General features: G+C 37.4%; 1 protein-coding gene across 4 annotated transcripts in view; it reads right to left on the minus strand.

Moving 5' to 3' along the window:
- Positions 1-17,803, minus strand: part of map1aa (microtubule-associated protein 1Aa) — a 296,824-nt gene that overhangs the window by 34,950 nt on the left and 244,071 nt on the right. For all 4 annotated transcript variants that reach the window (XM_039773374.1, XM_039773371.1, XM_039773373.1 and 1 more), the window contains one exon: positions 4,497-4,579. In XM_039773374.1, the coding sequence (XP_039629308.1) occupies positions 4,497-4,579 (83 nt within the window). The remainder of the gene's footprint in view (positions 1-4,496; positions 4,580-17,803) is intronic.

Genomic DNA, 17,803 nt, shown 5'->3' on the forward strand with positions numbered 1-17,803 from the left:
GATATAATCATAAACGATGTATATCGCACACGCTTACTGTACTGTGTCTACTGGTACTTAGCCCCTTACCCTTTGCCTTTGTTTTCTTAAACAAGATATCAAGGTGATGAATTCTGGAAAATATTACAGTAGAGTCTGGCTTATCCAACATAAATGGGCCGGCCAAACGTCGGATAAGTGAAAATGTTGGGCAATGGCAGGTGTTAAGAAAAAGCCTATTAAACGTCAAACTATGTTAGAATTTTACACATTACGAACCTAATAATCATGTTTTACAACAAAACAAAAGAATAAAGTAACTGAAAAAATGAACTTACAATTACAGAATTGTCTGACGTTAAATACAATATGTACTGCACTTAAAAAGTTCAGTCCTGTGATGATTTAAAGACATTTTTGATCGTAGTCTGCTTTCTTGACGAGTGCCGTTTCTTCGCTGTGAAGTCTCGCCATCTTTGCAGCATCATTATGTCGATTCCTGTAGCTTCTTCTTGTTGCTCAATGTAATTAATTGCAGTTTCTAGCCTTAACTCCGTCACTAATATAGTCAACATCCGTACGAGCGTTTACTGTTTACTACAGCATTGTGACTGCGTGTGTGTGTTTGTGCTGTGACATACGAGTCCCCGTCTTGCACCCGAAAACTCGAAGCTGAGTCTCAGTACTTTTAGCAACACCAGCTTTATTAAGCTTGAAACAGCAACAGTGAGGTTATTTAATGTAGCGGGATCTTTCATTCTCCTATACACAGACAAAGCAGTCAGGCAGGGTCGGGGGGAAAGTAATACTGAGCCCAGCGCATTTATAATGTCCCTTGTTCCTTGTATCACCCATCAACAGCAGGCACTTGTAGCATGTCTGCGATCTTTTCGGATTGGCATTTACATCGAACTGCTACAGCGCTGGGAGCTTGCAATTGCTTTTGGACATTCTTCTGTGTGTCGTCCCATTGGGTGGAATCCCACAAGAGTTTAGAAACTCACTCACACCAGCCATGATTCTTTATATTCTCCATATTTACCATTTTAAGTAGTGAGCTGCTCTTATTGTTAATATTATACAAGTGAAGAAAAAAAAAGTTAACTTTTACAAGTACTAAAAATTTACACCAGCTGTTACAGATGCAAATCAAATGTATGTTTTTATTGTATAATATTAATAAAATAAGAGCATCTCACTACTCAAAATGGTAAATTTGCGTGTCACCCAGGATCAAACCTGCAGCCTTTTCATTACAACTCAGCAGATTGTATCGCTGCACCACCGAAACGGTCATATTTCACTTGCACCTTTTGTGAAAGTGTTTACTTCCTATTTGGTCTTCAGCCTTCACACATTATACAGTTCATGTCAATATTTTGTCATGTCTCTCTTTTATACAAAAAATCCTGGAAATCCTGAAAGACGGGACACAATACGTGATCTTAACGTGAAGATCACGGAAGACACTTAAAAGACCCGCGAGACGAAAGAGACTGGCCACGGAGCGTCTTGCAAGGACCTTAAACATGAGACTTGGTGCCAAGAGATTGACCCAGAACCATCTCACGGGGACGTAGAGCATGAGATTCTTGCAAGATACTTACAACCAATATCAAATAAGACCATGGACAGCAAAACAGTCGTGTGAGTGTAAGGATTTGAGCACACACAGATCCAGGGCTCTCAGCGCATATAAAGTGCATAAGGACAATACGTTATAAATGAAAGGTCGATGATTAAGCAAAGAAGAAAGTAGCACAGAGAAAAGACACTCAAAAGCATTGGAGAAAAAAAAGAGCAAAAAAGAAAAAGAATATTCTAGGTGCAAATTCAGAAAATAAGGAAAGTAATAGTCAGCCCGGAACAAGTGGAATTGAAAAAAAAGCACGTACAATTGGGCTCAGAAATAAAAGACAAAGTAGAACTTCATAAAAACGTTGGCGCTATACACATGCAGAGCAGGTAAGAGATTATGAAAGAAGTGGAATTTGAAAGGCTCAAAAAAAAGTTGGCGCAATACAAATGCAGCGAAAGTTAAAGTATATGAAAGCAGGAAAATTAGAAAGAATAAAAAAAAAAGAAAGTAAAGATCGCAGTAGCGCAAACAAACGGAAATTATTAATCAAAAAAAGGGATAATAATCACCACGGACCAGGTGTCATTAAAAAAAAGCAGGACAAAGCGAGGTCAAAAATAAAAGACAGAGTAGAGAACAAACTAAAATGTCATAAAGAAGTTAAAAAACAAGGGGGGAAAACACATGCAGAGCAGGTTACAGATAATGAAAACAGTGGAATTCAAAAGACTCAAAAAAAAAATGTAGGCACGATACACATGCAGAGCAAGATACAGAATATGAAAGCAGAAAAAAACGAAAGTGTCAAAAAAAAGAAAGTAAAGATCACATTAGCGCAAAAAAAGAAATTATTGCTCAGAGAATAATGAAAAGGCGAATAGAGATCGAATATATGGACATAGGTGATATGTCAGAAGTATGTAAATATTGTAAGGCTTTGAAGTTTAAGTCAGAGAATTTCAAAAGGGGTTTACCTCACATGCATTTGTTGGTTACTTTGCAAAAAAAATTATTAACTGCTGATGATGTAGATCGTTTTGTCTGTGCTGAAATTCCAAATAGAGAAACCTATCCTGAATTATGGTACAAAGTCATTAAACACATGTCTCATTGACCTCATTTAAAAGATTCAGCATATTGGGACTCGAAAGATTCCAAATATTGTTTTTAACGAAGTTCTGAAATAAAATTGAAACTAATGAAATAGCAACAATTCAAGGAAAAAAAAATCTTAAAAGTGTGTATTCAGAAAACCAAACACGGGGGTTGGCGAGCGACATGTATGAAATGTATGTATTCCAAATAACAATTTATTATTTCCCCTCTAAACCTCCAGTACTTCACTCACAGATAATTAAGGTTTTTTTTTGTGGCTTTGGTAATTCTAGTGTTAAATCATATTGATTGTGGGAATGAGGAAGGAAGAGGTCAGAAAGAAGATGGGAGTGGTAAAGATCAGTGAAAACATTAGAGAGGCTGTATTGATATGGTACAGACATGTGGTTATGGAAATTAGGGTGAGATCACTGAAAGAGTCTGAGGAAAGCCTGTCATAGCATTCAAATTAAGGGGGAGACAGAGGCTTGGGGAACTGTGTGGGGAGGGATATGAGGAAGAATGGATTGAGTGATGATGACGGGGAGAGAGTCAAGGATGGATGTGGCATATTAAAGCAACTAACCTCTAATAAAGGTACAGAGACAGAGAGAAGGAGACTATAGTGTTGTGTTATCTAATAAGCCTAACAGAATTTAAGCATAGCATATAAGCAGAATGTAAAAGACGAGCTACAGAAAATAAAATTCCACATCTTAAACTGCAGAGACTAGACTAAAACATTATCAGAATGGTAAAGATAAGTGAAAAATCAGAGAGGCTGTATTGATATGGTAATAGACATGTGGTTATGAGAAGTTAGGATGAGATCACTGAAGGAGTCTGAGAAAGGCATGTCATAGTGTGCAAATCCAAGGGGAGACAGAGACTTGGAGAACTGTATGGGGAGGGATATGAGGAAGAATAGATTGAGGGATGATGACGGGGAGAAAGGAAAAGATGGTAGAAGCTTATTTAAAACAACTAACCTCTAACAAAGAAACAGAGGCAGAGAGGGGAAGGAGAATATAGTGTTGTGTTATTTAATAAGTCTAACAGAATTTAAGCATAGCATATAAGCAGAATGTAATAGAAGAGCTGCAGAAAATAAAATTCCACATCATTAACTGCAGAGACTATACTAAAACATTATCAGGGCTGGAAATCTACTTTATTTGCATGGTATCTGTTAAATGTCATCTAGATTGAGGAGTTAATGCATGTAAGGTGAAAAGAACCGAAATTCCTCAAAACTGGTTACAGGAAATGGTTACCTTGCAGTAATTACTCTCTCAGAATTATAAAAATAATAAAAATTTAAGGTTTTGGATATATTGCTGTACTGTCATGGATTTTCATTTTTGCGTATTTTTAACAGTGTTTTCTAATTAAAAAATGTGGGTAGCTAGTATCCGAGCAATAAAGGACACAATTTATTAACCAGTTCTACTTGTGTCCCTAAATACATTTAAGCATGTACTCAGACAGACTGAATCCTTTTAGATTTGCCAGTTAACATAGGCTAAAACTCATGTAAGCATCAAGAAAAAAAATCTAAATGCAGGGTACACAGTTTCTTACATAAACATTAATCCAAGTTCTATGAATTTGCAATACAATGTACTGCTTTATAGCTCACACACTCATTTCAAAAAACATACATATTGAAAAAAATCCATATTTTGTATCAATAGTCTTAGCAGGTTATGTTAAATTAAACTATAACACACATTTTATGGCACTGGTGTACTTAAAATTAAATAAGCTATGAGGATGTTCAACTTAAGCATGCATCTTTGCATACTAGATATGGATAGAAACTGTTTTTAAGTTTTTGCTTTACCTCTAAGACTACCGTGGCTTCTGATGGGTTTACCAATACCACTGTTTCTAGGACATCACTTTTGTGATGAAGAATCCTTTGTCCTAAAAAAGAGATAAAACAAAAGATCCATTAGATTATGTAGCTAGGTGTTGGACATATTGACAGAGAACAAATGAAGCATACACCTGGACAATACAGACATTTTTACTAACTATCCATCCATCCGTTATCCAACCCACTTTATCCTAACTACAGAGTCACAGGGATCGGGAAGCATCCAATCCCAGCCAACACTGGACACAAAGCAGGAAAGAAACTCCGGGCAGGGCATCAGCCTACCACAGTTTAGTAACTATTTATTTATTAAATATAATACATTAAGGACAATTCAGAATATTTATCAGTGTGTTGATGATTGAATATCTCTAACAGATGATAATTATAAAATATATATTTGTTTTTAATGTTTTATGTACTGTAAATCCTTTTTCTTTAGTATTTATGTAATGCTAATTGTCTCCTCACTGGAAAAGCTCCAAATATGGTATTCAGCTACTCCACAGCATCATTGCTGTTTTGACCTTAGTTCTAAATCTAAGCACATATCCTTTTGTTAAAGAATTAACTTAGTAAAATATGACCTGAGAACATAACTCATTTTATGAGAGTAATATAGCAGGACCGAAGATCTCATATTTGCTCTACATTAATCCTCATTTAGTATACCTGAGACAAAAAAAGAATGGTTTAACCAGGATAATGGGATTCGGGAACAAACTTCACAGTCAAATTTCAGACGCAGAAAAAAATTTTTATCCATTATTTAGGAAATTAAAAAAATATTTAATTCATGTGTATGGATCTTTTGTTTCACAGACATAAAGTATATAATTTCCAACTGAATAAAATTCACCACATAAAATGTTAAATAGATATTTATAAAATGTCATATGAAATTAAATGAGGAAGCAGACCAGTTTCTTCGTTTGAAATAAAAAAAATGTTAATAACAAATAGTGCAAAGCTTTTTGACTAAGTCACTTTTTATGGGAACTAAAAGAATGAGTAATTTTTGTTGACAAACATTCCTTTAAATCTTTAACAAAGAGGGCAAAAATCAATAAAAAGAAATAAAGCAGCATAAATAGAGAGTACAATACAATTTTCTCTTTAGCATCAAGAGTCTTCATGGTGTGTTTTTTTCCATGGTTATGCATAAAAAATATTAACAGACGTAACTGTACACTACCAGAGAAAAGAAAAGATAGATTCTTCTTTTTCTTAACAAGAATAACTGTCTTTGCAGCATACAAATTTAAATGCTGCATGCTGACACTTTTACATTACTATTGTTTTGTGAAGCAAATGTCACAGGGTCATTCAATATTCAATTTACCTAGCACTAGTATCCCTAACATTTTAGTTTTTCTTTTAATCTAGATCAATTTGAACTGATACCTATATATTCTAGACAGACTTTATTATTCATTTTCGTGTTGGTCTCTCTATGTAGCATACCACATTAGGGAAGTCTTTAATTAGACAAGCACTTTTGGAATGCACTGGGTAAAAATGCCACTAGTACAGCAATCATTATTTCCATCAATCCATGTTGATCATTATTACTAGCATAAAAGTTCATTGCTCACTTTTTTGCTTTTTTGGCAAATAGCTACTATGTCCAGCATGCAATATGTCACTGTTCACAGAAATGTGTTTTCTGAAGCAAATGATGAAATAAATTAGCAGTAGAAAATACAGTACAAAATACCATCAGGATATTAAATTGAAGTAAATAAAAAGTACTTAAAAATCTGTAATAAGTGGCTTACTATGCATTTTACGTAAAACAGTAAGGTATCTGCATAATAAAAATATTCCTTTTTAATAAAAGCAAGAACTCTAATATTGTTTTGTTTCACTAGCATTTACGATCAACTTGAAAAATATGCCTTTCCAACAGAGGTAGCAGAAGTTTCTAAACAACATAGGCTCACCATCAGAAGCTCCTGGGTATACGATGATTTAAGCAGAAAACAAAACAGCAACTTCAAATGCAGGGCTCTACAAAAATTAGTGTACAGTACAATAGGAAGAGGGCATTGCCAGCTAAAATGCGGTCTCTGATCTGTTTCACACTTAACCATATATATTATATATATATATATTTTAATATATATATATAATACACATATATATTATATATATGTATTATATATACATATACAGAATATGTCTACATTAAATAATCATCTTAATTATTTTTTTAAAAATGTTAAATCTTAAAAACATGGGAATGTGCAGGTTTTCTCAATGTAATTAGCATTTCCCCCTCACTCTCTTTTTCTCTCAGAGATTTTGCCATATCTTAAAGAGACCAGTGCAAAGGCAGAATCTAAATAGCAAATCTCATTTCAAAACACAGCACTTTAAACTCTGGCAATTGCTATAACCCGCCCCTACTCAGTATCAAGCCACTCCCCTGTATCACTATTTGCTGTTCCCATGGAAACATGTCTGGCTGATGCCAGCAGCAGCGTTCCACTGACCTAGTCTTGGAGATCTGCGACGCATTGCAGCATTTCTGTGAGAAGAAAAAAAAAAAAAAAGTGTTCTGCATCCTCAAAGATGCACAGATTTGAAAGAATTGAGATCTGATAAGGAAATGTAACTCCGGCATCAGGCAGACATACTATAATTAGCAAGACATGTCCTTCCAGCTATGTTTAACTCTAAAAGTAGAACAACAGATTTGATGGAAAGTGGAAAAATTTCACTGCATTCCTCTGAGAGCTGACTGGATAGGGATGGCATAAAAAAAGATTTCAGTTTGATACCCTTGTGTAAATCAGCAATGGCACAGGGCTGGATTTTAGCAAACAGCAAGCCAGAATTTAGAGTACAGCTAAGCAGATTAGAAAATGGAAGGTTGGACAGATGAGATGCTATAGACAAAGTTCCCTTAACAGGGAAAGCTTTTAGGGGGATTGGTACATTTGGGCAAGACTTAATAACATTATTTTAAAAATTACATGGCTTGAAAGCAGCACATGGATAAAGATGGAAAAATATATAGTAAAGCGTAATTTATTGTGCGCATCTGTGAAAGTAAATAGACACCATGACCAAGGACTGATTCCAAATCTGTGGATTTACAAATATACTGTGGCTACTATAATACTACTTACTGTATTACAGGAAATGGCACATTTCCCTCTAACTCTGAGTAGAGGGTGAAGTATCTCTGGCATTTGCTTGATTGTTTGCCTGCTGCATGCTTAAGATGCATAACATGTTTCTGCTCAAACCTTCACTTCCTTTTCTCCTGCAATGTTCTCTCTATCTTCTGGACAGTTTCTTGGATTTCTACCTGTCTTATGCCACTGTAATATTGTCCATATCCCTGGCAACCAACTAACCATTCAGAAACCTCTGTGGTATCTGAATATTATTTTTTTAAAGGAAATGTCAGAAAGAAGGAGTAAACCACAAACCGGTATTTGTGATGGTCCCCATAAATGTTCTCCATGCACTAATACTACTAAGCAAATTAAACCTATTTTTCTCACAAGAGCACTGTGGCTGGGAAGTATTTTTGGAGCCTCCTCTGAATTGAACATCTAAATGTCATTGCTAATCGCTGCTTGGTTAGTGATGTAGACTTCTATGCTACACTTACGGAAGATTCATTTAGATGAATGTTTCATGGTAGTATCATAATTTTCGGAATGATGAAATCTAAGGTTCAGAAATAAATTATTGTTGTTTTTTGTTAAACATGTAGAAGGCAAGAATTTTTCTACTCTGTAGTCAAGTATGTCTATAGAAAATTGATGTTTCATCTTCAGTATGAGCAAAATCAGTTCTAAGCAAGTGAATGGTAATTTCCCTAGATGTCTGAAAATCCTGTATGGATTTTGAAACAGACATGGTTTTCTGCTACATTTGTATAATTCAAAGCTCTGAAAGAAAGCATGAAAAACAACTCATGAAAGATAAAGATAAACTCAGCATTTACTATGAATGCTTTTTTAGAAACAACACGTCATGAAGACTTCTAATTTCCACATCTATGATCAGAAAATCTGCAGACCCCCGTGACACTGTAGTTAGGATACAGCAGGTTGGATAATGGATGGATGGATGGATTATCAGAAAATACATCTTTCAGAAAGGATACAAACAGAATTTAGTCCGTCATCATAGCCTATTTCCAGTAATACAACAATAAATAACCATTTGTTCAAATAGTATTAATTCAGAACCACCTTGATTCTAAAACTATTACTTATCTGCAGAACAAAACACTGCACTGTACCATTCTGCCACTGGTGGAGTTAGATGAGCTCCCACAAGAATGTATGAGTGAAAAACAAAGTACATTACTCTCTTCATTAGGGCAATGACTATTTTTAAGTAAACCTATAGAAACTCCTGCTACATTTAACTGACTGGAAAAGCAGGCTGGATTTTGAACAACTTAGCTTCAAGAAACAGTATGTAAACTGTAGATTGGATTAAGATCCAGTTACATTTTCAGATTTTTAGACTGCTGTATTCAGTAAATGTATGAAAGGATGTATTTTATGTTTTCTTGCATATTCAGAAATAAAATGAAACACAAATGGATCTTCCGATTTGATTTTAACCCGTCTTCTTGTTCTTCTTTTGGCTGCTCCCATTAGGGGTTGCCACAGCGGATCATCTTCATCCATATCTTTCTGTCCTCTGTATCTTGTTCTGTTACACCCATCACCTGCTTGTACTCTCTCATTACATCCATAAACCTTCTCTTATGCCTTCCTCTTTTTCTCTTGCCTGGCAGCTCTATCCTTAGCATCCTTCTTCCATTAAACTCAGCATCTCTCCTCTGCACATGTCCAAAACAACGCAATCTCGCCTCTCTGACTTTGCCTCCCAACTGTCCAACTTGAGCTGACCCTCTAATGTGCGCATTTCTAATCCTATCCATTTTTGTCAAACCCAATGCAAATCTTAGCATCTTTAACTCTGCTACCTCCAGCTCGGTCATTCCTCTCCTCTCTAGAGCATATCTCCACCTCTCCAGGGTCTCCTCAACCTGTTCCCTACTATCACTACAGATCACAATGTCATCAGCACAGCAAACATCATAGTCCACGGGGACTCCTATCTAATCTCGTCTAACCTGTCCATCACCACTGCAAATAAGAAAGGGCTCACAGCCGATCCCTGATGTAATGCATCTGTCACTCCCACCGCAAACCTCACCACAGTCACACTTCCCTCGTACATATCCTGTACAACTCTTACATACTTCTGCCACTCCCAACTTCCTCAAATAATACCACAACTCCTCTCGAGGGACCCTGTCAAATGCTTTATCCAAGTCCACAAAGACGCAATACAACTCTTTCTGGCCTTCTCTATACTTACTATCAACACCCTCAGAGCAAACACCGCAAAACCATACTGCTGCTCACTAATCATCACCTCACTTCTTAACCTACATACCACTACTCTTTCCCATAATTTCATGCTGTGGCTCATCAATTTTATCCCCCTGTAGTTACTACAGTTCTGCACATCCCCCTTATTCTTAAATATCAGCACCAGTACACATCTTCTCCACTCCTCAGGCACCTTCTCACTTTCCAAGGTTCCATTAAACAATCTGGTTAAAAACTCCGTTGCCATCTCTCCTAAACACTTTCATGCTTCCACAGGCATGTCATCTGGACCAACGGCCTTTCCATCCTTCATCCTCTTCATAGCTGTCCTTACTTCCACCTTGCTAATCCGTTGCACTTCCTGATTCACTATCTCCACATCATCCAACATCTTCTCTCTTTCGTTCTCTTCATTCATCAGCCTCTCTAAGTACTCCTTCCATCTGCTCAACACACATTTTTCCCAGCTTGGTCCCTCTGTCTAGCCAATCAGTACAGGTCCTTTTCTCCCTACTTAGTGTCCAACCTCTCATACAACTCATCATCTGCCTTTTCTTTAGCCTTTGTCACCTCTCTCTTCACCTTGCACCTTATCTCCTTGTACCCATGCCTACTTTCTGCATCTCTCTGACCATCCCACTCTCTTTACCATCCTCTTCCTCTGTATACTCTCCTGTACTTCCCCATTCCACCACCATTTTTCCCTTTTCTCCTTACTATGTCCAGATGTCATGCCAAAAGCCCTTCTTGCTGTCACCCTTACTACATCTGCTGTAGTTGCCTAACTGTCCGATAACTCTTCACCACCCAGTGTCCGTCTCCCCTTCTCCCTAAACTCAACCTTGCAGTTTTCCTTTTTCAACTTCCACCATTTATTTGACCCTTGGCTCTGCCCTCACTCTCTTCCTCTTCTTGATCTCCAACATCATCCTACAGACCACCATCCTATGCTGCTTAACTACACTTCCCCTGTCACCACTTTGCAGTCTTCAATCTCCTTCAGATTGACTCTTCTGCATAGGATGTAATCTACCTGTGTGCATCTTCCTCCACTCTTGTACGTAACCCTATGTTCCTCACTCTTCTTAAAATACATATTCACCACAGCCATGTCCATCCTTTTGGCAAAATCCACTATCCTCTAACCTTTTTCATTCCTCTCTTTGACACCATACCTACCCATCACCTCCTCGTCTCCTCTGTTCCATTCACCAACATGTCCATTGAAATCCGCTCCAATCACCACTTTCTGTCCCTTGGGTACACTGTTCATCACTTCATCCAACTCACTCTAAAAATCTTCTCTCTCATCCATTGCACACCCAACTTGAGGGGCATATGCACTAACAACATTCATCATTACACCTCCAAATTCCAACTTCATAATCATTACTCTGTCTGACACTCTTTTCACCTCCAAAACACTCTTGACATATTGTTCCATCAAAATAACCCCTACTCCATTTCTCCTCATATCCACACCATGATAGAACAATTTGAATCCAACTCCGATCCACCTGGCCTTACTCCCCTTCCATTTAGTCTCTTGCACGCACAATATATCAACCTTCCTTCTCTCCTTAATATCTGCTAACTCTCTCCCCTTACCAGTCATACTGCCAACATTCAAAGTTCCTACCCTCAGTCCCACTCTCTTTACCTTCCTCCTCTCCTCCTGTCTCCAGACATGTCACCCCATCTTCTTCTTCTTCGGCCAACAGTAGCCCAATTTCCAGTACTGGTGGCGGTCGTTATTAACCCGGGGGCTCGACCAATCCGGTATGGACATCTGTATTGTTGTCCGCATATCGATTTGGCAAAATTTTACACCGGATGCCCTTCCTGACGTAACCCTCCCCATTTATCCAGGCTTTGGACCGGCACAAAGAAACACACTGGTTTGTGCATGCCCTGTGGCTGGGTTTTTAACCCTTCTGTAATATTATGGGAATTCAAAGAGCTGAAGACTATCCTAGCATTATTGAAAGTAACAGAGAAATAAATATATACACACACACAAATTTATATTATATAAATGGTCATCTTAACATATAAGACACACATAAAACACAGTCAGAAGTAAAAACCGAATGGCGTGAATATATTAATATTTTTAGAGCAAAGCAGTGTCAAGAAAACCGGCTACCATGGCAACATACAAATGCTTAGTTTGAGAGGCTGGAATAGACCAGAGATTCTCAAGATGATAAAACAAATATTAACATGTGCATCTCTAGTTGGTAACTTAAAAATGAATAAAGAAAACCTTAACCGAACAATCAGTGTATTTATATGCACACACAAATTCAGCAATAAGGTGAGTAATCTGCTGGGATAATAACTCAAGTATTTTTACTTCAAGTAAATAAGTATTTTATTAGATAACTCATTGTTGTGATGTGAAATTTTGTATACAAGTTGATAAATATTTTGTATGTCTTTATTTGTAATTTAAACAAGAAACTGTAATATTAATATTACATTATTGATAATAACAGCAATGGTTTGATGGTTTAAGAAGTCCTTCCCCCTTTAGGAATGGGTCTCTTTAAATTTTACGATAGGGTTGTCTAGTGCCTCAAACCAGTTTGGCAAGTGTTTCTCTGCTAAAGTCTCTCTCTCAACCCCCACAAAGCCAGGCTGCCTAACTTCCAAACTTTAGCACAACAAATGGTTTTGCGGGGTGGCATGTGTGAAGATGTTTTCTGTTCCCCTATTGGTCTGAAGTACAGTATGGCTGTTTGGAAATGGCTTGTGTCAGAAGCCTTTAAGTACCACAACGCCCTATTGGCTCTAGAGGTTGGACAGAAAACCCATAAATTTGCTTGCTTTACCCAGCTCTCTCTCTCTCACCAAACTCATGAATGACCATCTCACACCATGAACTGAAAAGGACAACACAATAAAGAGCACAGCTCGGCAGCCATACTGAGACAGGCATGCAGCCTGCTCTGAAGAAAGCTGACCAAAAATGAGGACTTAACTAGAGACATTTTAAGTAACTAACAAATCTGTGTGCCGCTTGAAACTACACATCACCATTTATCAGGCTGTATGGTTGCCAATATTCAAATGTACTTTACACATTGTTATTATTTATGAATATTATCAATAATATATTGTTTAAGTTGTAACTTAACTCTTGTCTTTTACTACACCTAATTGCCTGAGGTTATACATGTAGAAGGGAGGTGGGGAGAAGTTATATGGTACAATATCGCATAAACAGTGGTAAGTCTGGGAGATTTAAGGCATTCTGACAAAGGCTACATGTTAATAATACAAAAAAGAAGAGTAATATATTTCTCTACCAAGACAAAACACTCATTAATTTAAAAAGTAATCTTTACTAATAAAAGGCAAAGCCCTCACTGACTGACTGACTGACTGACTGACTCATCACTAATTCTCCAACTTCCCGTATAGGTGGAAGGCTGAAATTTGGCAGGCTCATTCCTTACAGCTTCCTTACAAAAGTTGGGCAGGTTTCATTTCGAAATTCTACGCGTAATGGTCATAACTGGAAGCTATTTTTCTGCATATACTGTAATGGAGTTGAGCTCGAAAGCCGTGGGGAGCGGAGTTTCGTGTGACATCATCACGCCTCCCACGTAATCACGCAGTACGTAGAAAACTAGGAAGAGCTCCAAAAACCGCTGAAGAAAACATACATTATATAATTAAGAAGGCAGCGAAACAATTAGAAGCGAGCGAGTGACATATAAAACTATATTCAGTGGCTCACGTGAACTGACGCAGTGCACAGACAAAAAGCAACAGTTCCAAAGAGTGCTCAACAAAAACCGAATTACACTGCTACGCTCAAAAAGACAAATCACATGCCGTGGCGCAATAGTAGAGGCTTCGTCTTTAGCGCCGGCGTCCGAGGTTCGAGGGGAGGCATTAAGTGTGTATGCGCACTTCCCGATTCATTTTAGCCTCGCAACCCCTTGGTTTGAGACGTATGAAAAAATATGTGGTTAACGCAGAAAGACAGATCACCAATTGAAGCTTTATGAATAATGGATACTTTATTTGCGATCAATGATTGTTTTGGTAAAGCCATACTCAGTGTATTCATTAGATGAACTGTAAAAAAGTAAGAGCGAGGGGAGGGTAACTTATTGAGGCACGCAGGCAAAACCACAATAGCACGCGGGCTCGATGTACTGTAGTGCGCGTCAACTCGATCTGAATTGTGTGATCACATTTGAAAAAATATATCTTTTCAAGTTCTATTTAGTCCATATGTGTCAAACTCAAGGCCCGAGGCCACATCCGCCCGGCGTAATTATATCCGCCCGAGATCATTTTATATATTATTGTTATTAATGGCCCGGGGATATGAAGCGCTGGTAACACAATAAACTGCAGATCCCATAATACAGCGCTTCAGCTGCCTTGCCAACACTTACGCGTTAATCAAGTCTAGCTTATGATGCTGCAAGTTATTGCGAAGCTAGCCCACACAATGCCAAAGAGAAAAGGTGATTCTGAACATAGAGCCTTTAAAAACTGATGGGAGGCTGAGTATATGTTTACTGACATTGCCGGTAAACCCGTGTGTCTCATTTGTGGAGCTAATGTGGCTGTAATTACAGAATTTAATCTAAGACGGCACTATGAGACAAAACATCAAGATAACCTGAAAGACCTGAATGCAATGCACAAGATACAGAAAGCAGAAGAGTTAAAGAAGAATCTGACACTTCAGCAGACGTTTTACCCGTGCAAAATCACAAAGTGATTTCAAGTGAAGCTACTTTTATGGGAGACACAAATGCACCAGTGCAACTTGCCCCACTTTCCCTGTTGCCAAGTAATGTTGAACCAAGTCGGCACTACGGTGTTCCCAAATACGCACTTTGCTGATAAACTGAGCGCACTGTGCACTGAGTTCGCACGGCACTTTGGTGGCTTTGAAGAACAAAAATTAATTTTGAGTTGTTTCGCAACCCATTTGCCGTTGATGTGGTAACTGCACCTGTGCAGATTCAGATGGAGGTGATTGAGCTGCAGTGTAATGGCACACTGAAGGCAAAGTACGATACTGCACGGCCCGCACAGTTTATTCACTCCATTCTGGCAAAATGCTCCAGCTCCGTCTACATGCGGCTTGTACCTTGTGCATGTTTGGTACCACATATCCGTGTGAGAAGCTCTTGTCAGTCATGAAGACTAACAAAACAGCACACAGGAGTTGCCTTTATATTTGCAGGTTTTGTTATGCACCATGTTCATATTTGAATTTGTATAATTTTGACAGGATATTTTTTTATGGAGAGCAAAATCTTTTGGGATATTTAAAATTTAAGTTTAGTTTTTATATAAAATTACATAAGAGTAAAGAAATTTGAATGTTTGTTCTTTTAACGTTTACTTTATTTCTATCTTGTATAATTTAGACAGGATATACAGTACATATATATATATATATATATATATATGACAGCAACACTCATCACTCACAACAGTGACAAAACAATTACATTGACAATCATGTTACGTTATTTTCAAAATGTTTCCTTTTCTTTTTCATTACTTCTTTAAACACACTACTTCTCCGCTGCGAAGTGCGGGTATTTTGCTAGTCGAACCATATAAGGCATGTTACTTTTAATATTACCCGCCCCCAACGCAGCACCCTAGATTGTGCTGCTGAGCTCTACAGTGTATGTTCAGTTTATTAACACAAAGTTATTAATTTCTGAAATATTGAAACACATTATTTCAATCAGGACAATGACTGATGCGAGGAAATCTATCTTATGGACACTTGCACCATTTTCTAACAGTGGCTACTGATAGCCGGTGCAAAGCAAACACATGTGAAGGCAAACTTTTGAACTATGATATTTTATCATCAAAAATACCTTGCTTTGAAATAATTAAAAAATAATAATAATACATAAGTAGCACCTGGAATTGCCCATGTAAGTAATTATAAGCTCTAGTCCATTTGTCTGTTAGTCTGGCTTCTGTCTGTTCTGGTGTTTCACTTGCTATGCGTTATCAGGTGGCACTGTCATTGAAACTGTAATAAAAAGAAAAAAAAAAACACAAAGCTACCTCAAGGGTCAAAATTTTGGGTTAGGACATAGTCTATGGCAGGGCGGTTTGATTACCATTTCAGTTGGGCCAGGTTTTCAAACCAAAAAATTTAGCTGGGCCAGACATTTTCATCGGCCGGTAACTGACAGATACTGACAAATTTTAAGTCAACACAAATGAATGGATTTAAAAACAAGAAATGTTTATTCTTTGTTTCCCTTTTAAATTTGGTCACATCTGACACAGGCACATCAAAAATGTATAAAAAACTAAGAACCTATAACTGAAAAGAATCTGAGGCAGTGGCTATACTTTTTTTACACTTTTAAAATGGAAAATAAACATTTTGCTCACATCTGACCCAGATACATCTCAAAGTGCATAACATCAAAAAAGTGCACAGTATTAGCAATATCATTTGTTTCTCTTTTGAAATATGAGATGCTCCCCCAATTTAAAGGGGTGGTCACAACAGGCAATGGATTTTTTTTTCCACAGAACTATTTCATTCATATGGTTTTATTCACTTATATGACAGAGTTTAAATTTGAGTTCCACAATAAAACCATTCCTGTTGAAATTATTTACCTGCCCTCCAGAAAAAAAACTACATGAGTAAATGTTTAAGAGCAAGGCACCACTTATGATTTGTCTTTAAAGTGTCTGTACAGAGTTCTTGGGTGTCAAGTAATGAAGTAATAATAATAGTAATAATTATAATGAATTTTTACTAAATCTTATTTTTCCATGTTTCTTTAGTAAAAAGCTCCCGTTAAAGGTAAATATATAGTGTGCACGCCAAAACGACTGAAGTAACAACTAACAAAGTTAGTTTACTGTCTGCCATCAATCACAGAGCAACCCTGTAAAACGATCGTAATATACCTTCAACCTTAAAACGCAGACTTCATCACATCGTTGAGAGTGATTGTCTGCTCACACATGTTTACTGACGGACAGGCTGGTATTCTGCATGGAGTATGGGCAAAGCTCAAGCATAATCAGCCACTTATTGAAATTCACGGTTGTCCTGTCAGCAGCACCGTGTACTTGGAAATATTTACCTATGTGCTTCTCCAAGTCTGACATCATTTTCACTGTGACTCCCTCATACCCAGTGCGCGATATAAACTAGCGTTTATATGTATCGACACGTATGTTAATGGAGCATTCACTTAACAATAAAAAAATAGCTTTTATGCATCTGTTACAATATAATTAGTTTAAAGTTTCCATGATTTCATTCACAACCGGCGAATGAAGTAGAAATGCTAATCGCCAAAGCCTATTTCTGGTTGCAATCAAGACCATTTTAGTTAAAGTCTGGAGGCTTGGCGGGACCATGGGCTAGGCAACTTGGAGTTTGCTTCTGGGCCACATGTGGCCTGCGGGCTGCCATTTCAATAGGCCTGGTCTATAGACATCACCTGATGAAATGTGGGAAGTGTGTAAATTTTGGAAGTGATTGGTCTAACGGTGTGGATTTGTATATCAGACATACATAGATACACAGATTTTGAGCTTCACATATTATATATATTTACTAGCTGATTACCCAGTGGCTTCGCTCACTGAGTGCAAGGGAAAAAAATAAAATGTAGTATATAAATTATTAAACAGTAAATCATTAACATGTAAGAAGTAAAGATACATTGAGCAGTACTGGAGTGCTTTCGGGTAAAATACATTTTAAAGGCGCTATAACACAACAGTTAAGTAGCACTAACAGCAGCTTAAATGAATTTGGATCATCTCTCGGTAGCAGATCCCTTGTGAAAGGCGCTACACGACCGCTGTGGTACAGAAATTACATTTTCTATGCGATCCTGCAAATTTCTGCCTGAC

Source organism: Polypterus senegalus, chromosome 12 (assembly GCF_016835505.1).
Source record: "Polypterus senegalus isolate Bchr_013 chromosome 12, ASM1683550v1, whole genome shotgun sequence".
NCBI lineage: Eukaryota > Metazoa > Chordata > Cladistia > Polypteriformes > Polypteridae > Polypterus > Polypterus senegalus.